This window comes from Molothrus ater, chromosome 18 (genome assembly GCF_012460135.2).
Source record: "Molothrus ater isolate BHLD 08-10-18 breed brown headed cowbird chromosome 18, BPBGC_Mater_1.1, whole genome shotgun sequence".
In the NCBI taxonomy this organism is placed as follows: Eukaryota; Metazoa; Chordata; class Aves; order Passeriformes; family Icteridae; genus Molothrus; species Molothrus ater.
The window spans coordinates 773,703-796,871 of record NC_050495.2 but is presented as its reverse complement, the minus strand read 5'-3'; the positions used below and the strand labels follow the sequence as shown (position 1 = coordinate 796,871).

General features: G+C 43.8%; 1 protein-coding gene across 3 annotated transcripts in view; it reads right to left on the bottom strand.

Annotated features, from left to right (window-relative positions):
• Window positions 1-22,804, bottom strand: part of TMEM132D (transmembrane protein 132D) — a 192,079-nt gene extending 169,275 nt beyond the window's left edge. Inside the window, exon 1 of one of the 3 annotated variants that reach the window (XM_036393398.2) lies at window positions 22,119-22,804. In XM_036393398.2, coding sequence (XP_036249291.1) covers window positions 22,119-22,197 — 79 coding nt within the window. In that variant the 5' untranslated portion in view covers window positions 22,198-22,804. The remainder of the gene's footprint in view (window positions 1-22,118) is intronic. The other 2 variants (XM_036393397.2, XM_054516786.1) reach the window with 2 other exon arrangements.
• Between the last annotated feature and the right edge of the window lie 365 nt (window positions 22,805-23,169).

Here is a 23,169-nt window from a genome sequence, read left to right as displayed (position 1 = left end):
GTGGTAATTCCTGGGGCTTAGAGCAGATCTCTGTCTAATGCAAGGGTCACATCTTACTTGGCTTTCGTGACCTGAGGCTGTTCCCAAGGAGAGTTTTCTGTGCCCATCAGTGCCCCTGCCGCGGAGGCGAGCCAGGACCAGGGAGAAGTTTTCCATGGAGGTGTCTGGAGGAGTGATTCTGTGTTAGCTGCCACTTCCTGGCCACGGATTACAGTTTAAAAATCTTTAATGTGTCTGTTTCATAACAGCTTTGCCATTCCCCATTCACAGCTGGATGTTTTACACCCCTAATACAGATGACATTTGTATCTTTTACGTTTCAGTCTGCCGTTGGAGAGAGTTCTCAGCAAGACACAATCAAATTAGCTTCAACCGTCTGCAGGACCTACTGCAGAGAAGCTGGAAAAGAAATCAATAGTTTCAGCCTCAGTACAGACATGTACATAATCACTGTGCTCCAGAAACCCAGAGAACTGAGACATACCAAAAAATGAATGAAAAGTAGGCATGTAAATGAAAAGCACCTTCTGTTCTCCCCCTCCAGAAAGGATGATATTTTTGCATTTATTTGTAGCACCTAAAGAGCTGAAGTCACAACTGGATTAGTAATAAATGGAATGAAATAATTCTGGAAAGCCAAGGTATGGCCTCCAGGAAGCATGAGGGAAAACAGGCTGCAAAATGCCACTGAAGTTTCCTGTGTATTCACACAGACAGCAACAGCAAAAGCCAAATACCTGACGTGTTCCTCCCACACCGCCAGTGGAGGATTTGCACAGAGCACATCCCTCTTTGTCTCTGACACCCAGAAGCACCATCACTCTTCTGCACCCCTGTAATTTCTCCTTTTTTTCCAAAAGCTTCTCCCCTAATGTTCTGTGGCTGCTGAGAGCGCGGAGGGCGAATCCTGCTGTTCCCAGCTCTGCACACAAATCTGAGCTGACAAGCTGCTAGCCAGAACTCCCACTCTTCTTCTAATTCCTCCTCATCATCTCCCTTTCCTTTTGCTAATACTGCTGGAACTTCTGCAGGCATTTCTAACTGGGCATGCTTCATTCCAACTGCCACTTCCTAAAGTTTGAGCCAATGCCTTGTCTGTGTTTGCAAAGCACAGCCTGAATTAGCAGTATTTTATATGTATATACAGCTAATAAAGTTAATATTTACCAGGTGAGCACAAGCTCAGAGACAGCATTCAATTCTGGACGAGTTCTGCTGTTTTAGCAGAATCCCATGGCTCGGCTCAAGGGCCCTGTGCCGGCAGGTGAGCTCAGGACCCTGACTCGGGCAGTCTTTGGTGCAGATGCAGTCCCAGCTCTAGCAGGATGGCAATCCCCCCAGGAGCCAAAACTGCACTGCCTGGCAGGACTGTGGTGGGCTGACCACAACAGGCTGCCAGACACCCACCCAGCCACTCTCTCACCTCCCCTCCTCAACAGGATGGGGGAAAAAACGAGATGAAAATCTCATGGATTGATAAAGACAGAGAGGTCATTCACTCATTAGCATCTCCAGCAAAACAGACTTGAATTGGGGGAAAATAATTTAATTTCTTGATAATTTAAATAGATTTGGACTATTAGAGAAAATTAGAACAGCACCTTCCCTCCCTGCCTGTTTTCCAGGCACAATGTCACAGCTTTGTTCAACAACCAAGTTTCTGTGTTTCTACTTTTCCCCTTCATCACTCCTCACACCACACAGGTGGATATTGGAGCACTCAGTCTTGGTGACCAAGGGAAACATTTTAAGTCACAGTTACTATAATGAACTTGTGCTTCCCCTAGTTCTCCCAAAAGGTGATCATACTGCCATTAAGAGTGGAGGATAATTTCCAAAGAAAACAATAGAAAAATTACTTTTGTGCTGGGCTTCTCAATACAGCACTTCATACCTCTTCAATACAGCATTTTCCAGCTCAGCTTTATAAAGGGGAACAGAGATTTGTGGTGAGCTTTACTCCACAGAAACATGGATTATAACAACATGCATTGAAGGAGGCTGGGTAAATTGCCTCAGTGCTTCAGATGAAGTAAGGAAAAACACAGCAGGACTGGAACAGCTTTCCTGTCCCAGAGATCACTCCTCCAAACCTGCCTTGCTATGGAGAAAGATGTCTTCCAGACAAAGTTACTCAAAAGCAAAATCTGTTCCTTGCAAAAATGGTGAACAGCTCATCTCCAGCCAGCCATCCATCAGCCCTGCTGCAGGAGCTCCTTTCTCAGCAGGGAAAAATTGGAGCTGGAGTTAGAGCAAAACTCCACTTTTATCATTTTTTCACCACCTTGGAAGAAACAGGCATCAAGAGAATAAATTTTCCCCATTCTGTCATAAATGCTTTTGCATTGTTAGAAAGGCCAAAGAATACTACTGGAATTAAGAAATGAGCCTGAATGAAAATGTCAGTGAGCAACTGCAAGGCACTGCACCTGGAGCTGCGTATAAAATCCATGTATCCAGCGGGACTGGGGGATTCCAGTGCCTGTTCCTCAGTGACACACTGGCCTCCCACTGCAGCTCTGTGGAGGAAGGAGAGATCCATATTTCTGCCAGGCCTGTAGGAAAGACGTGATCTGTGGGTCCCCATTCTCCCCCAGCTCCCTTGGGGTCACCCAGCTTTAGTCTGATCTGCAGCAGAGATGGAAGAACGAGCCAATGCAGCTAAAGCCCCAATTGAGGGAAGCAGCAGAAGGGAAGATATTAGGGTCAAGTCCCCAGCAGGACTCCAGAGATTTTGTTGACTTTACCAGCAGCAGAGCATTCTAAAAATACTGGGAAGCTTTATTAGTTGAGCCTGAGATGGAAATGCATACATGTCTGTCATTTCAAGTTTGCAGCTATATTTCACCTGTTTTCTTGTCTACACAGACCAGAAATAAAGTCAGCAACTAACCAATATAACCTGACTTCCCATTCTTGTAACAAGCCTTATTTAAGGATGCTGAAGGCATTATAATAAATATTATCATTCCAATAAACTTTGCAAAAATATATATAACAAGGATTTAAACAACTATTTTCCTTGCCCTGCTTGAATTTCTCCTTCCACTCAAATCACCAAAGAAAAACACAACACACAAAACAATTACAGTTCTAATCTTTCAGCCTGCACTTACAGGATTAAGAGTTAATACTTCTCATAACTGTAGTCTCAGTCTGTTCTTCTGGTGTCTCAGAAAGAAGCAATTGCAATAACTTCCACAGAAATTTATTGGATTTCTTTTTATTTGTCTTTAGACATAAACCTTAAAGACTCAAATGTGTTCAAGGGTTCCTCCAAAACCACAGAAATGTGAAGGTTTTATAATAAATGAGAGGTTTACAGCTAAATCCTCAAAACTTCTCAAAAGCACTGACATGGGAGTGATAAATCTCTTTTTTGATACAACAAAAAGCTAAATCATAAAACAAGGAACCCAAATGCAAAGTTTTCTTAGGGTAATTTTTAAAACAAAACAGATATCAATTTTTCAAGATCCCATAAAGGCTTGCCATATTAGTGAATAAGATCAGGGAAAGCACATGTATCAAACATATGTACTGGGAAAGCAGAAATTACTCTAATTAGAAAGTTTCTCCTCCTGCTGGAATCTAAAGAGATAAATTCTGTCCCCTGTAAAAGCAAAGTAAATCCAGAGTAATCCCCCAGAAACTGCTCCACCATTATATCAAGGTAACAAGTAGCTGAATTGAGTCAGGGTTCTTGAAAATCAGATTAGAATGAAGCCCTGCAAGTGGTACCTGCGCACAGAAAGCACCCCCCATTTGTAACAGGTTCGTCTGCTTTATCAGCAGAGGATGATGATGGGCTGAGATGAAGGCTGGGCACAGTTAATGAACCTTTACCAGGGTCTGGGTCATTAAACACCCCAGAGTGCCCTGGTGCTCCCAGGGCTGTGGCACACGCTGGGACATTCACCTGGACGCTGCTCTGTTTCTGCATTTGGGAAAATCAAGAGCATTTGCAGCATTTCTTTTTACGGGCTCTTCCCTTTCAGCCTCTCACATTACAGTCTGAGGCACGAACCCCAGAGAATTTGTCTTTTACCCACATGGACGGGGTGTGACTCCACAGCAAACCCTGGATATTTTGTCCTATCAGAGAAAAAGGAAACATGCACAGAATGTTCCCATGCCACCTGCAGGGAGAAAGTCCAGTAAAATTCACAGTTCAGAGAGGCAAACACCAAAAGCTTTGGGAAAGGCTAATTTATTACATCTGTCACACTCAATTACAGAGTCTGCAGTAATCCAACACATCCATTGTTTTTCCCTCTTCAGACAGAAAAGAGCCAATTGCCCAGGCTCAGAATTAAACATCTGTTTCACAAAACAAAGATATTAACCTCTGAGTTTGGTTATGAACCAATAAAATCCAGTCATTCACCACTGCTCAGTAACAGGTGTTTTCTCTATTACACAAATTGCTGCAGCCAAATCCTCAACTTAAGCCACTGAAGTGATTGAATTTTGGAGATACTACGTGAGCTGTTATTAATGCAGGGATACAGATGCTTCTTTTACTAAAACATATTTATTTTAGAATGTTCTGCTGTGGTTTCTGTCACTGTTACATAGATGTAACTAAATATTTAGACAAACAGAATCAAGTATTGTAAAATAAACAAACACAACTGGTGGCTTTACATGCTGGAAAACATCAAATCATGTCTCCATATCAGTCACAAAGCTTTTGAACAGTATAACAATTATTTCATTGTTTAAATTGTCATTGTTCATTGTGTTAATTGTGTTACATACAAGCCTATCACAAATAAAATAGGAAGCAGTCCCAACCACGAATTTTGCTTTCAAGGAAACCTTCACAATTTTGGAAATAAAACAATCCATACTGAATGGAGTTTAATCAGGCTCCTCAGGAGCTAAAGGAATGGTGAAATTCCTCAGGGAGAGGCCAATTCTGCCCCCAGTGCAGCGATGTGAATCCAAAGTGACTGCACATCGTCTGGAGCACGAGTCACTCTGCATGAGCTGAGCACCGGCTTCTCCTCCTTCCAAATTCTCCCAGACACCAAACTAATGAGGTACAAAGAGTGTGATGTGCTCTGCAACAGCTCAGCTCAGCACGAGCAGCAAGCAAAGGGAGCGTTAATGGAACAACAGGAAACGTGAGACCAGCAAAGGAGCTTTAACACAAGCTGCAACCATCATAAATCAAACTCTGCTTTGAACATTTGTCGTAGGCTGCAGTTCTGAAATCGTCACAATATTAGACATAAAATGCTGTGAAAAGGAAGCATAACTCACCCTTGTTTAACCTTGTGACACAGCATGGCACCAGGAATTCCTTGCCTAAGCAATGTTTTAGAGAATGCTTTCCCTGCAGGCTTTACCTGCAATGTGGACAGCACCTTAGTTGGTATTTTCACTGATTGCCAAGCTGTCCATACAAACTGAAATTTGGTACTAAAAGCACATCTTTGGCTTCTCAGCCCTTCAGGGATTACATGAACACAGATTTACACTGAAAGGGTAAAGAACACCAGCATTGGAAACCGTTCTGCAATGTCACTGGGTCACTCCAAATGGAATCTGTTCTGCAATGTCACTGGGTCACTCCAAATGGAATCTGTTCTGCAATGCCAATGGGTCACTCCAAATGGAATCTGTTCTGCAATGTCACTGGGTCACTCCAAATGGAAACTGTTCTGCAATGCCAATGGGTCACTCCAAATGGAATCTGTTCTCTAATGTCACTGGGTCACTCCAAATGGAAACTGTTCTCTAATGTCACTAGGTCACTCCAAATGGAATCTGTTCTGCAATGTCACTGGATTGCTCCAAATGGAATCTGTTCTCTAATGTCACTGGATTGCTCCAAATGGAATCTGTTCTGCAATGTCACTGGGTCACTCCAAATGGAATCTGTTCTCTAATGTCACTGGGTCACTCCAAATGGAATCTGTTCTCTAATGTCACTGGGTCACTCCAAATGGAAACTGTTCTGCAATGCCAATGGGTCACTCCAAAATCTCCCCCTGGAACAGTATTTCCCTGGCCTAGGTCTGTTTATCACAGAGTCCAGGGGGAATTTTGAAGCCTGATAACTTGAAGTAAATGAGAAGAGGGAAAGACTGGTAAATGATCAAAATTAATCTGTGTCAGTCTCTAAGCACAAATAGCATTTTGTTTCTCTGAAGGGTCAAGGATTAATTCCATTTCAAAGCACATAATTGCAACCTCTTCTCTTTCTTGAGGACATTCACAATGTAGTAGAGATTTTCCAAAAATATTAGCTAGCATTTCTAAAATTGTGCCTATAATGTATTTTAAAAAGCATTATGTTAGCTGTCTCTAAACATATCTCTGCATCTTTTTATACTCATGCCTTAATAGGCAACTGCCAAGTGAGTACCAATTAGCTGCTCAAAAGTATATAAGGATTAACAGTCCTTAAACTAGAGGCATATTTCAGAAATCAAAACTGCAGGAAAGCCATATAATCCAACAGAAATTGTACAGAGGCACAGGATCTGGCCAAAATATGAACCTTCATCAGGAAAAAATACGGAACAGGCCTCCTTAAAGTCTGTATATATTAACAGGACCATGAGAAGGTTTTCTCCTCAGATTTTCCTAAGCGAAGTTATCAAAAGGTTACAGTTTGAGGCCAAATTCCCTTGAGAAGAAAAATAAATCTACCAAAATAGCTGCAAACACATCCCATGGATTAAAGGTTATATAAAAAGCCAACAGGTCAGAAATACCTCTCTTCCTCCTCTCCTTCCACAATTCCATCTAATTAGATTGAATGCCTTTTTATTTTGTTCAGTGCAGAGAATTTCTGAAATCCCAGTTTAATCAAGCCTGAGTCCTACCACTCCTCTGAGGCACCATTTCCTTCAAAGCCATAAACTTCAGCTGAGGTTGTGTTCATTTTACAGTATTTTTCCCCCCTTGAATTAATAATAACAACAAAAATCGAATCTTATCCCAGCATCTCACCTACACTTTATTAAAGCACTTAATTTCTGATCCTTTAAATATTCTCCTTTATGCCCAGGCCTCTCTCATTTGTTACTGACAGAGACATCTGGAGCAGGTGAGCAGCAGGAGGATGCTGAGGCTGTGATACCATTCCCAAGGACCCCAGGAACCACACAAAAGCAAACTTGCTGTTCCCTCAAACCGAGGGCCAAGTTTTGACTTTGATTGTGGCTGCACAACCCCAAAGATAGGGGCTGAAGTCTGGCTTTTTGTATTTGATTGCAATGCTAGCAGTGTTACAGCTGTTTCCATCAGAGCTGCCTCTGGCCAGAAGAGGCACTGGGCTGTACAAAGTTATAAAGTCCTTTTTCAGTGACACAGGAGGGCTCAGACAGGAGCTGATTTTGGTTCATTAAAAAGGCCCCAATACTGGGCACTAAAGATGTCCTTAACCTAAGCAGACAGGGACCCTTATCAAGGTAAAACAGGACCTGCTTAACAGAAACCCAGAAAATTCAAACTGGAAAGCAGCAGCTTTTAATTACCCAGGTGACAGTCAACAAAAACAAGCTTTGCCCTTTTAAAGGTGATGAAAAGAAGGAGAATGTGCAACACCGGACTCAGTACAAAGGTGAAACAATGGATAAAGGTCTAATTGCATGTTTACATGATAAATAGAGAGACTAGAGGGCCTTACAGGCTGTTACAACAGTAAATTTGGTTAGTGGCTGAAAGACCTGAATTCTGGACAGCAGTGTCACCTCCCTGCGTGTCCAGGGCAGGGAAACAAAGGCAGACCCAGCAAAGCCTCAGCCAGCTCCATGCACTCCTGCCAGGGTGTCCTGTTGGGTTCCAAAAGCAATGGCCAGGTTCACCTCTCTGGGGATTGCTTTCTTCTCCCACTCTTCTGCTGCTCCTGCCTTCCCCTCCCAGAGAAATAAATAAAAGAGGTCTTTGTCATGGCAACTGTGGAGCTCCTCACACAGGCAGCCTCCCAGCGAGAATTGCCTCTGAACAAGATGCCCACCAGATACTCCCAGGAAAGTCCCAAGGGAAATAAATATTGAATTACTTGGATGCTTTAACTCAACTCTCAGTAGCCAGTGTGTCAAAAATGATATCCAATCAGCTCAGCTGCCCAAAGCTTGCAAGAGCATGTGAAAAAACCAGCTGTGTGTAGACTTCTTAATATGTGAAAAGGGATTGTTTTCCAAAAAATGGAAGTTTGGCCCGCTTGGAATATGTCTGATTTAACAGAATGCCCTGCACATCATCTTCTGGGGCCACCAGCTGTGGAGAGTGGATATTGTGATATTATCCAGCTCTGAAACAATGTAAGAGGAATTTAATTTTAGAAGGCAGATATGGACTGTTCTGTGTATACAGGAAGCATGAAAGCATTATTTGGGAATGATAAAAACTGTCTTTCAAGAGAGCGCTCTGTGCAGGCCTGGGGAAGGGAGAATGCAGCTCAGTGCTGTGATCAATGAAAATCTTAACAACAATCCAGTCAATGGGAATCTCTTTGGAAAGGACATCAGGACATGCTTGTTTGTCTCAGGGAAAGGCTGGGCTGATTTGGCTGCTTCTCCACAAAGCCCTGACATTTCTGATGCCCTAACTCAATCTTAGCCTTCTGACACGAAATTCCTGCTGCACTCAGGACTGCCACCCTATTTCCTAGGGCTTTATGGGGTTTCTTTGCTCTTTCAACAAAATTCAGGCTGGGCTCTAATATACAAAAATGTGAAAGAACCTGATATCTGTAGAACAGTTTCAGGATAGTTTTAAAGCAATCTTAAGTTCTGCATCATGGACATGGGTTTGGAGTGAATGATGAACTTCCAGATGTTCACGACTGATCTGAAAGTGACTTTGAATTTCAACACAAAGAAGTTCTGCCACCAGAAGATAACACAGAGAAATGGAATACATACAGGGGAACAGAAATTCTGAACTCATCAATTTAACCCACTTCTGTTGTAATAGTAACATCAGCATCCCTGAACTCCAGACAAGATCCTATCCACTGAGCTGGGAGCATTTTGGTTCTTAAATTTAAAACCAGATGCTTCCAAAAACCCAGCCTTCATCTAAAGAGGGAAGAAATGTGTTGCTAAACAGATGTATTAATGCAATGTTATCTTAAAAGCAGGAAAATAATCAGCCGAGATAAGGACGTTCCTACATCACATATTCACTAATTACGACATGCTTCCATGTTTTATTTTAACTACGTGGAAACAAAAGCTATTTTAATTAAAGAGAAGACAGCTACACAAGCTAGAACTGGAAAGTGAAATGCCTTAAGCAGATCTTTGGAGGACTTCACAATGTCTGACAATTCCAATCTATTAGCTACCCCTCTCTCCACAGAGATCATGATTAGCCAGCAAACTTGCCCTTTCAATTCACTCAAAGCTTCAATCTATTCCATCTGTGCTCTCTGAACCTCTCATTTCCAATAGGTTCAGGGTAATTCAGAGCAGCCAGGGAGGCTGACAAGCTCTGCCTTTCTTTCACATCCTCAGGGCTACATGCTGACACCTTCAAATGAATTCAGAAATAAATACAATATCACTGCTTTCACACAACATCATCATTGCTTTGAATTCCATTAAGGAAGCACACAGGTGTAATTAGGAATTGGGCAGTGACTCAAACAGCCCTTGCCCTCATGCTGGTCTCACCATTCCACTGTAATGGAATAAAACCCTCCTGTGAGCTCACAGCTGGACCCAAAGGCTGAGTGCCTCAAGAATCCAGATGGACAGAAAAGGCAACAGTGATGCAGATCAGGGGGCATTGTAAGGGTCCTTGCACCTCACTACACTCTGAGCAGCAGAGTGCACCTGTGGCAGAGCTACAGCTCCCACATGGAATTTGTCTGCTGGGAGGGATTCTGGGGGTGGGAGAGGGGCAGGAAGCCCACACGAGATCTGATGAGCACTAGGACTTAACCAGCTCAGTTCAGGAGGGAGGAAACACCCAAGTGGTGAAGAGCTGGGAAGTGTCTGGGTGACAGGCAGGTGTGAGGGGTCCCATGCAAGAGCAGTCTGTAGTGCTGAACACTGCACTGGGAGCCAGTGTCTCTGCTCTGTAGCTGCAATGGGATGTTGGCTTGCTGAGGACTATCAGCTGCAAAGGCAATTAGAAATACACCAAGTGATCACTGCCAAGCTTCTTTCCATTTGGCCTGGCTTCTATGCTTGAACAACAGCTAAGGTTGAACATCACCTGGCTCTATAAGCATGCTGTCTGCAAGGGAGTGAGAATGAAAAGGCCTGGGAACAGATTACTGGATGTACAGCTTGGTGCTACAAACAGAAAGCATTCACTGCAGCCCCGATGAAGGCACTCAGCCCTTTTTCATCTGAGATCTGATGAGTGTGTGGCCTCAGGGTGAGATTGTTCACAGTCCCATCTCTGTTGGAAAGCTTTTCTTTTTGCTCCGTTAGTTTTCCATCAGATCAAGGAGCTCAACCACCTCAGTAGGCAACTGCAGTATTACTGGAGCTGGTGCCTGCAAAGAAAAACCCCAACCTCTATAAATGAGGAAAAAATATTAGTTTTCAGCTGTCTCTGTGAGCTCCCTGCATGGCTCATTACTCAACTGCAGAAATGCCAATGCCACACAGGAAAGAGATTGCAGAAGCCCCAGCTGAGGCTGACTGCTGTGAGCAGCTCTACCATCCATGCTCCTTTTCAGAGCAGATTCAGCCCAGTAAAGAATTATTATAATTTTTTTTCCTGTTTCCAGCTTACAGTCTAGGTTTAAGTGAACAAAATCCGACCCACAAAATACAGGAAGCACCATTGGTCAACTACTGCACCTGCACTATCCCTGTAAAGTGGGTTTTTTTTAATTTCCAGGAAAGAGTCTGTCAGAACCATTTTCTACAGCCAAATTACAAAAATTCTGAACATTGTATCTGTGAAGTTAGGCCTTGACTCCTGAAGGCTTATTGTTCCCAGCTGTGTTTTCACAGCACTTAGCAGAGCTTTTCCCAGCAATGCTGTGTGGTTTCATTATCTCCTCTGGAGCTGCCTGGCATCTCCAGGAGCACACAGTGCAGCCTTTCTCTGGCCCAGCTGATGCCTACTCGTGCAGGGCAGAAGGCAAGCTCTACTGGGAGAGCTGAGAACAAAACAAAACCCTTCCCAGTATCACCCTCGGCCAGCAGGTCAAGGGAACACACTCAGAGGATCTGAAAGTGTGAGAGCTTCCATTATGCAAAGGCCAGAATGTGCAGAGAGACTTTTTACTACTGCAAAGAAGAGGTGAGAATGACGAAGCTTGCATGCATGTGAGAGTATCTTACTGCAAAGACAAAAGGAGCTATTTTCAACAACTGAATGCAAAGGAGTACCTGAGCATCAGCTGTTCTGGTTTTCCTTTCCGGGGGGTGAAATAAAGTACAAACCATTTCACATGAGATTATTGAGAAAAAAAGCAAAGCTATCTTAGCTGCTGCAACTTGCAGCCAGCATAAGCAAAATTAAGATTTATTTATTCCATGAAAATTTATGGTAGTTTAATATTTGTCTTAGTCTGAAACTTAAGTGTAAAGAAGGGATTGTGTCTTCTTAATTTAAATTGCTTTAATGAATGTGAGGGCAACTCTGCAGTTTGGTAGAATACAAGTTTCATTGGATAAGATCAAGTATTTGTTTAACTGAACCCATCAGACCTCCTGGGATGGCTCTGGTGAGGGGCTGTGCACACCCTGTGTGCCTGGAGCAGCTCACAGAGCACAGCTATTCTGATTTTCTCTATCCCATCTTCACTATCAGTTCTTACTCTGCAGAGTACCACCACAACACAGAGCTCAATCGTTATTTCTTCTTCTTGTCTTCCAACTTCCATAAATTTCTTCTGGCTTGCCCTCAATCTTAATTTTCTGGGCTCCCAGCCTAGAGTTTCAATTATTTTCTGATAACTCGTATAGGTCAGTACTAAAGTTCAATGTCATCGCTAAATCTAAGATTATATATGGTCTGTTTTCTTCTGTGATTCCTTCTGTTCATCCCATTGCTGAAAACAAGGCTTGGTATTGGAAAGAGAACAGCAGCAGCACTGACCTATAAATAAGGGGGCAGGAGAAAGTGCAGGAATTATGGAGGGATTCACTTGTTGAGTGTCTGAGAGAAACATTGATTCAGAAATTGGAGAAGAAAATGACGAGGTACTGGAAGTGCCATTTGCTAAGGCCCAGTCAGATTTAGACTGAAGGAAATAATGATCAGCCCTTCCCAAGACAGATGTCAGAGAAGGACAAAAGATAACTGAGACTGCCACAACAATTCCACAGAGGAGATTTTGATCGTTTCCTGTTTGTAGGAAGAAGATAGAACAAGGGAGAGAATGTGTAGTGCTTGTGACAAATTGATCAAAGTGGCAGCAAACATCTGCAGCAAGTCAGAGGGAGGCCCAAAAGGGAACGCTGCAGAGTCAGCACAGATGTGAGGATTAGAGGGCTGCTCTTCTCAGGCGGAAAGCAAACGAGAATGCACTTGTTCTGAAAAAAGGATGGCTTTGGCACTTCACAGGATGAACTGAGACACTGGAAAAGCCCTCTTACACCAAGTAACATCCTGCAGGACTCTTTCAGCATTTGGGGGGGACTTTTCTTCATCCCTTGATCTTCACTGTCTCCCAGCAACTTTCCAGACAAGTTGGAGGCCATAAGTACCTAAGGGCTGGGAGAGTGAACTACCTGAGAAATGATCATCTGACCCACTGCAACTGCTGGCATCCTGCAAGCTCTGGGAATGCTCCCCTCTGCACCTAAACCCGAATTCACTGCTCCTCACCTGGGCTGCCCAAGCCCAAAGCTGGCAGCACTGCAGATCAGATATGCTGCCAAAGTCATCCTTCTCTTCTGGAGCTGCTGAAAGGAGAACAGTTGACGAGAATTTCCTCATGAACCATCATTTTATTATTATTGATGCAATTTGATTATTTGATGAGAACCTATAATGCACACGCAGACATTCTAAGCACCAAACTATAAATACAGGAACAGAGGTCTATATTTAGTATTCTCCACTTAGAAGCATTTCTCTTTCTTCAGGGTGTGATCCAAACCAAACTCATAATTCTGACAGGAATAGATGAAAGGAGCACATGACTGCATAGAAATAGAACAAAACCAAACAAATACATGCTTCACCAGTGATTATTGTACCATTACTCTGATCTACTGCTGCTCAGATAAAGAGGCTAAATAAAAAGGCAGGCAAAGCCCCAGTTGATGCTGATACTCGTATTGTAAACTGCTGCAGCTGAAACAGCAGGGAGCATCTTCAGCAATATCCAAAGTTATGACAGGACAAATGGGGAAAAAAGGTAACAGCAGCAGCAAACACCTGTGGAAGATCACAGATCTTAAGTATTTACCTTAGTTAGCTTTACACAAATGAATAATTAAGAACAATAAAGGAGCACTGAGATACCACTCAAAACATCAGCCTGGTGGACAGCATTGACAAGGAAATGCCACCTTCTTTGTCAAGGGAATTCAGAGTGATATTTTCTTTGTATTTTTTATCAGATGAAATTGGTTCCAAGTCAGACTCCACCTAAGGCTAACGAACAGGATTTTGTCTGATTCTCTGTGTGTTCATACAGGTTAGCTCAGAAGTCAGAAGAATCCATTTCTTTAGACTCCTTCAACTTCCATGTCCCATCAACAACACAGGGACCAGCCAAGAGTCCCTTCACCATCTCATTACCACCACTGCCCACCATGTTCACAACTTACCAGACTGAAGGAGCCTAAAATAAACCCCAAAGACTTGAAGGGGCAAAGAAGGAATGAAATATTTCTAAGATCTGTACCATCTGCCAAAAAAACTACTTTTTCATAAGTGGTTTGTTGCATTGTTAATACAGACACTGAAAATATTTTATTTAATAGTTTATTAACACAGAATACAACAGAAATAAATACAAAACCATCTTTATGACATCTTCTTATAAAAAGCTTTTTATGTTCCCTTTACCATGCTGCTGCTTGAAAAGGCTTAGATAGCATATTCATTGTAACATCAGGGGATGGCATCTACTCCATCCCTTAGAATATTTTAATCACACACATGCTTTCATCATATCTTTATTCTTTTCCTTACCCCACTCTTCTTTTCTATTCTTACAGGCCTCTGAGCAGTTCATGCTGTCCAGCAATCAGAATGTCACGTTCCAATTTTTAACACAGATGCTAGAAATTAATTATTTTCATGTGGTAAAATGTACAGCAGATGCTGTACAGCTGCAAGTAAACCAAATTCTGTTCTGAACACCTTGTATTTTGAGCAGACAAGACAGTTTAAAAAAAGGGAAAGCAGGGAACTGGAGTGGTTTTTCAAAGGTTACAGAAAGCCAATGGATACCCTCACTCCTAAATCACCATCATGAACCACTACATTCCCCTGGTCTCATAAAGAAGAGAACTCTAACAAGGTAAAATGACTGCATTTTTGTAAAAGGATAATAATGCCTGACTTAACAAAACGGGATGCAAAATAATGCTTTATAAGGTCGTTGACAGTAATAAACCAGTACTATTAGAAGGCCACTCCAAGCTATCAGTCATTTTTCCACTTTAGAGCCTATCAAACTGAGATATTTCTGCTCCACAAAATATCAAACAGTATGAAATCCTCAATTTTGTTGGAGATGCCAATGTTCGTGTGTGGCTTGTCTGAAGAGATTTTGTTTATTTTTAAAAACACTGAGCGTGCTGCCAGGGCTGTAGTACAGCCTGGCTCAGTGGAAACCCATTAAAACCACTTTGCTGGGCAGATGGTGTCAGAGAGTCAGGAGCACAGAACAGAATCCCACTGTGCACAAGTGTTCAGTATGCAAGAAATCATCTCCTATCAGACAGTGCTGCAGGGGACACAGGCAGCCACAGAGGAGAGCAGAGCACAGCAAAGGCAGGGTAGGCTCACAACCCAGAAATGTGGAAAAGGATATGGAACGAGGGAGCACGAACTGCAGAACCTTCTTGGCCCCTTTTGCATGTGTTCCTTCCAGAGAAGGAAGGACAAGTGTGTTCAGTGCTTTCAGTGGCCAGTTCTGTAGGTGAGCACAGCACCTAACAAACTCTGGGTTAAACAGATCCTAAACAGAACACACACAGGGAAAATGAGTGTAAAAGGATTCCCTGTACTCTGCAGCACACGTGGCAGTGAACTTGCAGTGTCTGGGCACTCTTTCCTCTGCTGGGCACAATCAGCTGCTCGGTTCTGCCCCAAGCCCTGTATTGAGAAGCACATAAAGAGATCCTTCTTCATCTGCAGAGCTACAGACTTGTGACCCTGAGCAAACTAGATCCTATTCTTATTTCTGAGAACAAGGTAAGGATGACAGCAGTGTGACTGCAGGTACATGGTGTATTTACAGATTTATCACACTGCAAAGTTTTGCAGAGCTGAATAGTTCTTTCAACAGTAGCTCAAAACACAGTCTACAGAAACAACATCAAGCAGGAAAACCTGACAATATACCCACTGCTGGCAGCAAAGTAGGAAGTTAAATGTAGGAATCTGACACACACAGACAAGAAAGATAACTACCCCATGTGTACCAGCAAATCAAAATTAACCAAGCAAGGCTGATTACATTAGGACAGAGATGCAACACTAAAGGATAAATACAGATACTGCAAATGTAAGCAGATGCAAATCACCATTATTTTCATGAAGACAAGTAGAATGAGTCACCATGGCTCAGCAGAAAATGGAGGATACAATTATGTGCTAATCCAGAATCTTTAGTACAGGAGTGGTTTGAACACTAAATGGGATTGCTTCTTCCCTCTATTGTGGATTAGGTCAATATTCAGAGACAGTACTAGTTACCTCTGCCAGCTTTGGGTTCCTCCTCTTGCACAATGAATTTACATAATGTTTACTGAAGACATAAAACTACACTTTTAAAAATATAAATAAAAAGCAAGTGATGTTGAAGGCCCACAAAATTCAAGGTTTTGAGACCATTCAGCATTAGATGAGACTGCACTCTGTGACTTGGATGATTTTTTTAGCATGCAGGACATGCAGAGTCATCTGTGTGATTATCTGGACATCTGCCTTGCTCCTCAGCAAGAGATCTGCAGACTGTCTGCTCAACAGTCTGCCTCTCTTGAAAGCAAACACTTCAAAGGACAAGATGTGGAGCATCCTGGTGCAGCTGGAGAGGAGCTCCTGTTGCTCCTCAGTCCATCTCAAAGCTGTGTCCCCCAAGGGTAAAGAGTGTGTTGACATCTTTCCACACCTCTGCTTGTGGCGCTTGTTATTATTACCCCTGCTGCTTTTTCATACATACCCAGCTAACTGATTTCCTCTGTTGTTTTTATAAGAGCTACCTTATTCACTACCTTCCCCTTCCCACAGTTTAGAATCTGCACGGTCATTTTCAGATGTGGGTCTGTTTTGCTTATGAACCATTATCACAGTAAATTTCTGAGACACTTCTACCAAAACATCCTTGTAGCAAAGTCTTTATTTGCAAATAAAGCCCCAAATAACTAGACAAACCAACTCAAAGTAACTTTAAAAATAGAGCCAGATGGGCCTGAGAGAAGGTGAAGTGACTACAGGAGGAGGAAAGAAGCCTTCTGTTTCGTAAATCTGGGAAAATATGGAAACATTGATGACTCTCCTCCCAACCTTTTATACACTGCTTGTACAAGAAACCAAAGTGCATTTTGCTGAGCCACTTCAGGGAGACAATTGTCTGCAGCACAGAAAACTCTCTCAAGGATTCTTTCTTGATGCAAAAACCCCATCAGTAGGGCTGTGAGAACAAACAAGCGTTCTCTGTGTGCAGAGCGGAAGCTCCGAGGCAGTTACTGACCCCAGAGTGCAGATGCCGTGAGCCAGTGGCAGGGTTGTCCTGCTCTGCTGCTGAACCACTGCTCAGGGCGATTCCAACAGCCTCTGCTGCCCTGGATCACAAACACACCAGCAGCGCCTGTGTCTGGAGCACAGGGCAGCACCAAACAGCCCACAGCAACACTTCAACTACCACAGCTAGTGCCACTACACTGGTTTTTCTCTTTCAAGGAAAAAAGCCATCCGACCTCCCGAAAGAAATCCAGAGCATCTTACACAGTGCCCTGGTTTTGGTATTGTCACAAAGGTCTTTGTTTACAAGCAGGCACAAATTGGGATGCAGTCTGAAAGCAGCCTTGTTACTTCCATTTCCTCCCCTCGTTTTTTTCTCCCTTGCACGCAGAAGGTTTCTGGCACTGGTTTCACAACACTGCTCAGATGTTCTATGAATCACCACCGGTGTGTGGGCTACAGGCTGAAAAATACCACTCCAGAAAACGCTGTCTAGTCTGAATTGAGGCCTGCTGAAAGCACTGAAATGCCCTGACTGACTGCAGTGGGCTCAATAGCAGGGTGTAACCCCTTCCACCACAGAGCTGTGAGGTCCACCCTCCCCTGGGTCCAGTTTAAGGCACAGGACCAAAGCAGGAAATGGAAGTTTGCATGGGTACCACACAGGCTGTGCTCTGCAAGATGAACAGTTTCAATCCCTTGGCTCTGTGGGGCCATCAGAGCAACACCTTACACCGGAATTAAGTCTATTCAATAAAAGAAGAAATCAGGGACATGAAGAGGCCAATCCTCGTTCTGCAGTGAACTGTGCCCACATTTCAACCCCAGGGCAAAGTAGCCTAAGATCCTCAAACATGCACTTTAAACTGCTCATGATAATTAGTGTTATCTACATGTCTCGGACCTACTTAAAATCCACTTCATTTGGAGCTGCCATTAATAATGCAGCAGGCAATACTACAAAGACTGGTGAAAATCAAGTAATTTAATGTACCACTTTATAAACCAAACTTGGGATGAATCTCAGCTGCCTCTTCAGCTTCCCTGCAATCAATCTGTCTGCAGTCATGTTTATGTATCCCAGGACCCGTGACAGACTGCCACTAGACTTGGCATCCACAACCACCTCAGGAGCTTGATTTAATGTGAATGCAGCATGAAAAATCAGATTATCTTTTGATTCTCTCCTTTATTAAATAAAACTGATCTTTATTGAATAAAGCTGCTTTTATTAATACCTAAAACATTGGTTGATGTCACAGAGCCTGCCTGTCCTAAGGAACTAATAAAAGAAAAGACAGAAGTAAAAAATGAGAACATTACAGGGAAATATTAGAAACCAAATCACATTAAGCCAGTATTGCAGCTGACAAATAAAACACGGGTCTAGCTGTGGAATTTTTTGTTCAGTCTGAATTTATTATTTTTACTGAAAGAAAAGGGATCAGAATGGGGTTTTTCCCACAAATACTCTGTGGCAAGAAACACAGCAAGAGTGAAAAAGTGGAAGTGGTGTACCCCTTCCCTTTTGGTGTATCAAACAACTTCAAGTTCAATGCAGCTGGGACAAAGCACAGAAACTCTGGGTTTAAGGAAACTTCTTGAACTTAAAGCTGGAAAGATTTAATTTCTTTTGGGGGTTTTACAGAAAACATTTTGGGTTTTTGGCCAGAAGCAGAGCTCACAGGAAAAGCTCCTACTGACCCCACGTGTACTTTATGCTGACGTGAAAGCAGCAAGCACCACATTTTCCATCCAGACCAGCTGCACATCTGGAGCTGATGCCAGAAATGGGTCTGTCCACAAGGAACACCAGCACCGTTACTCTGAGGAGGAGAATGTGTCCCTCATCATCACGATCCCAATCAGTCAACATGAACTGTCGTTCAACCCTGAACTCTTGTCTAGCCACCACCAAGAAGGAGTGGAATGAAAATACATCTCATAAATTGCATAATCATTGATTTTAATCCCATATACAGAATTATAAACCATTACTAATTTACTACCACTTTTCTAGAGGAATGAACCAAAACTAGACATTTGGGGTTGGGTTTCCTTGTTTTCCCATACTCACTTTGCTGTAACAGGAGATTTGCATCACTGCCTGCACATCTCTAGCTATGGGGAACACCCTGAGGGGATACAAGGAAATCCTGCCTAATACACTTGCCAAGCCTCCATTTCAATTAAATTGAGAGAAAAAGAAAATCAAACCAGCAGCTCTATGGCCTGAAATATCATTAGAGAGCAACTTGCAGGAAGATTTCTGCCCAGGATGACACAGAAGAACAAAATGCTCAGCAGAAGACCAGCAGAACAAGTCACTAAAATATTCACTTGGTTCTTACTGTCAACTTAAACTTGAAATTTGAAATCAATGAAATCAGGTTTTATATGGAGACATTCATAATGAAAAAGGCTCCTCAATCTTTAGTTTCACAGTATAAATCCCAAAAGTGTTTGGCATCTTATGGGAGATGCTGTTTTTATTCTAGACTTAAGCCAGGCATGGAACCTGGAGCTCAAATAAAATATTGAGGGTCCTATTGTACTGCAGTGGAGCTGATGAATTTCCATTTAAACAAGAGAACAAAACGCCCACATTATTGTGCCTCTTGCATATAGTTTGTTTTCATTAACAACAGCTGGACCTGGTTATTTTTTGACTGAAGACTTCCCAAGAACTTCTTCCCACCTTTGATAGCAAACAGCAAAACACTGAACTGAGGGCCAGCATTGGCCTCCTAGGACTGACTCAGGAAAGCTCTGCTGAGGACAAAGCTGTGAAGTGCAGTCACAGAGCATAATCACCCCTGCCCTGACACATCCATCTGCTGTGAGACTGAGGGTGCATTAACACACGTGGATTCTGTCATCACTGACAAGCTGGCCTGGTAGATCTTTAGCTCATTATTGAAAACATTTCATTTCTCAGGCTGGAGCTCTGCATTTTACAAGATAAAAGCACAGCAAAATCACAATAGTATTCTCAAGTCTTCAACATTATTACCTGAAAGATTTGGAAACAGTGCAGTACAAGGTGTGTTGCCATGGTTCTGAGTAATAAGCAGCAGCCCTAGCCACAATAGACAGCTGATTGCTGTTGCATGTTAAAAGCTTTTGTATCTCCTTAGGAAAACTTTGTCATCGTGTCGTAAATGAGAGAGTTTTTCTATTAGCAACAGAAAAGCATCAAAGAAACATGCCCTGTAGTAGTAATCATGCCTGATGTATTTTTTGTCTGTTCATCTTACTGCGTGGAGGGGGTGGGAATCAACCTTTTACACTGTGAAGTTCATACCATAAATCTCTGGAACACTCTGGTCTTTCAGTGTGTCAAGGCATAGCAGTGCAGATGGAGTCTGTCACCAAAGAGAAAATAAACAATTGCACTAAGGGCAGATATCTGTGTCACTGAACAGCAGAGTCCTGGCACTCCCACAGCAGTGGTGTCTTGGACGCCCGACGTGCAAGATCCATAGCACAGCTAACAGCAGTGCTTCTGCTGGGATCTCCTGATCTCAGCTTTCATGGAATCACACATTCTTTAGGCTGGAAAGAGCCCAAGACCATTGAATGCCACTGCTAAGCTAGCACTGCTCCGTTCACCCCTGACCCTACCTACAGTCCCTTAAATCCCTCCAGGGGTGGGGACTCCACCACTTCCCTGGGCAGCTGTGCCAGGGCTTGACAACCCCTTTGGAGAAGCAATTTTTCCTAATACATCTTTCAAAAGAGATGTAAGTAGCATTTCAGAATGAAATCACATATGAATGCTATAATTGCTGAGTTGGCAATAAAGAAATGCTGTAAAACTGAAATGCCATTTATTCCAGTCCTGGGATAAACTGCAATCTCAGTCCAACACTATGTGAATACAGTGTTAGGGCAGCAAACTCAAACACAGCAAAAACCAGGGAATGAAATGAAGTTCATACTCTTACTGCACTGTGAGCCTATCCAAAGTACTGATGATATTGCTTATAACAAAATACATCATTTACAGCCTAGCTGGGCAATCACAAGCTACTGGTGTGCAATGTGAATGAAGCAATCTCTTGAAAAGACTCTGAATTCTAATCCCTGCTGCTAATGCATTTCCAATTGCAACTTTAGAACGGGACTTACGTAGGCACCGCATTTAGGAACATTTGAGAAGACTTACAATTTTGTTCCTTTCTTTCTTTACCTGTTCTAAGGAAAAAAGGAGGAGAATGGAATTTGATACAGGGAAGCATCACAGAAATACAGAGCTATGTAGTCTGCCTTCTGTCATAAATTCAGTTGTGGATACAAACTAATTAGTAAAAATAACTCACTTAATGAAAAAGGAAAGTGCTGATCTCTGGAAGTGTAAAAGGGCATTAAGAATAAGTAATATATTTTTTAATAGGGATATTTATAAGCAGGACTCTTTACCAGCATGTTTGCAGAATCACAGATTAATGCATATGCTTTGATTCCCCTCTGAAGACTAAACCACATGAAAACTTTGTTTTCCTGCCAAAATACAACTGCTGATGCACAGTATCTGCTCGGTAGATATGTATACTTCTCCTAATTGATATTTCACAGGAATGCTCAGAATCATCTAAATTAAGTATTGCAAAAAGTGCATTCACCTTTTGGCTGAGGCCATTGAAGGAAACTTTGAAGTTCCGAGGAAGCTTTAAATGCACACAAAAATATGTGCACTGCCTGTGTGCTGGTTTTCTGATTGCTACTGTAAACAAGCTCGAGGGCTCCAAGAAGGAATCACTGAGTTGGGTGAAGTCATGCCATCAGGATATTCCAATTCTCTTCAGCATGCAGGAGATCAGACACCTGCTACAGCATCTCATCAAAGCTTTGAAATGTTTCACTATGTACCTGTTTCTTTGGTCCAGTAAAACACTGCCAGTCAGTCTGAGATACGGAAATTTTAATCTGAAAAATGGCACAGAAGATAACAGTGGGGCAACCAAGTCCAACAGCTTGTACCTCCGGGGATTTCAGACTGCCATACCACAAACCCTTCGTAATCCAAAGCAGAGCTAAGCTCAGCAGCAGCATCTTCTACCCCACCTAAAGTACAGTAAGGAGGAACAGATGCCTCAGGAAACTGCCAGACTGTTTGTCATGGTCAGCCAAGGAAAGATCCTTCCACTCAGGCTTTCCCATCGCATGCTCTGTGGTTTTGACTAGCACATGGCTTCCCCCAAGTCTTTCCGTCTTGAATCGTATCAGCACTCAAGGCACTACAGAGAGAGGGGAGAAGGGCTGGCTGTGCAAAATAAGAAACAAGATGCAGTGAAACAGAAGAGATTAAGACTTACCTTTGGAAAAAACTGCTGCCAGGCTCAAGAGGAGAGGCGACAACAGATGCCCCATATTGCTAATCCCGGAAGCACACATCCTACGGTTTGTGAAGCACTTAGGGATCAGTTTCACACACTTGGTAGTCAAAATCAAAACCGTTCAGCTGGAGAAGCTACATTTTCAGAAAAGGTCATCTGGAAAGCGCAAAAGGGATTTCCTTCGCAGAGAAGACTTACTTCTTTAGCGTTAACCCTCCCCCTTCCTCCCTCCTTTCTTCAAAACAGATGATGCTGTGAGAAAGCACCGCTCTCCCGCATGAATAAAAAGCAGTCCGTTTGGATTCAGATGCCGGCGAGAGCCGCAGCCGCCCGAGGCGGGCGAGCAGCGCGGTGCCCCGCAGCCCCGCGTCCGTGCCGGGCGCTGGCGGGGCCGGGCTCGGGGCAGCGCCCGCCGCGGGATGCGCTTCACACGGCCGGCGCCCGCATCGCGGCGGCGCCCGGGCGGCACCAAAGTTTTCCTTTAGGCGATGATGATCCGCCCTGGAATCATCCACACGCGCAGGGCTTGGTGGTGCGCGCTCTTCTTTCCTCTCGCTCTTTTTCAAGTTCCCGATTTCCTCATTGACCTGTCTGGCTCTCTGCGCGAGAGGGAGGTCACAGGGAGGAGGTGACGGCGCTCGGGGCTGCCGGGGCCGGCGGCGGCGGCCGGCGCGCACCTCCCGCCCCCGCGGCCCGGCCCGCCCGCCCGCGCCGGCCCCGCCGCATCCCGCGGGCTGCTCGGGTACCGGGCTGAGCCGCCGCCGAGAACAACAACACGGCACGGCCAAACAAATAAATAAATAACGCCGAGCCAAGCCCCGCCTCGCCCCCGGCGGCCCGGCAGCCCCAATCCCCGGGCAGCGGGGCGCGGAGCGGGGCGGAGCGGGGCGGGCCGGGGATGCGCGGACCGGCCCCTGCCCGGTTCCTGCCCGGTTCCTGCCCCCTCGGCCCGAGCGCGGCGGGAGATAGCAGCAGCACCGATCGCGGGGCTGGAACCCGCCTCATCCTCGGCGGGCAGGGCCGGGCACAG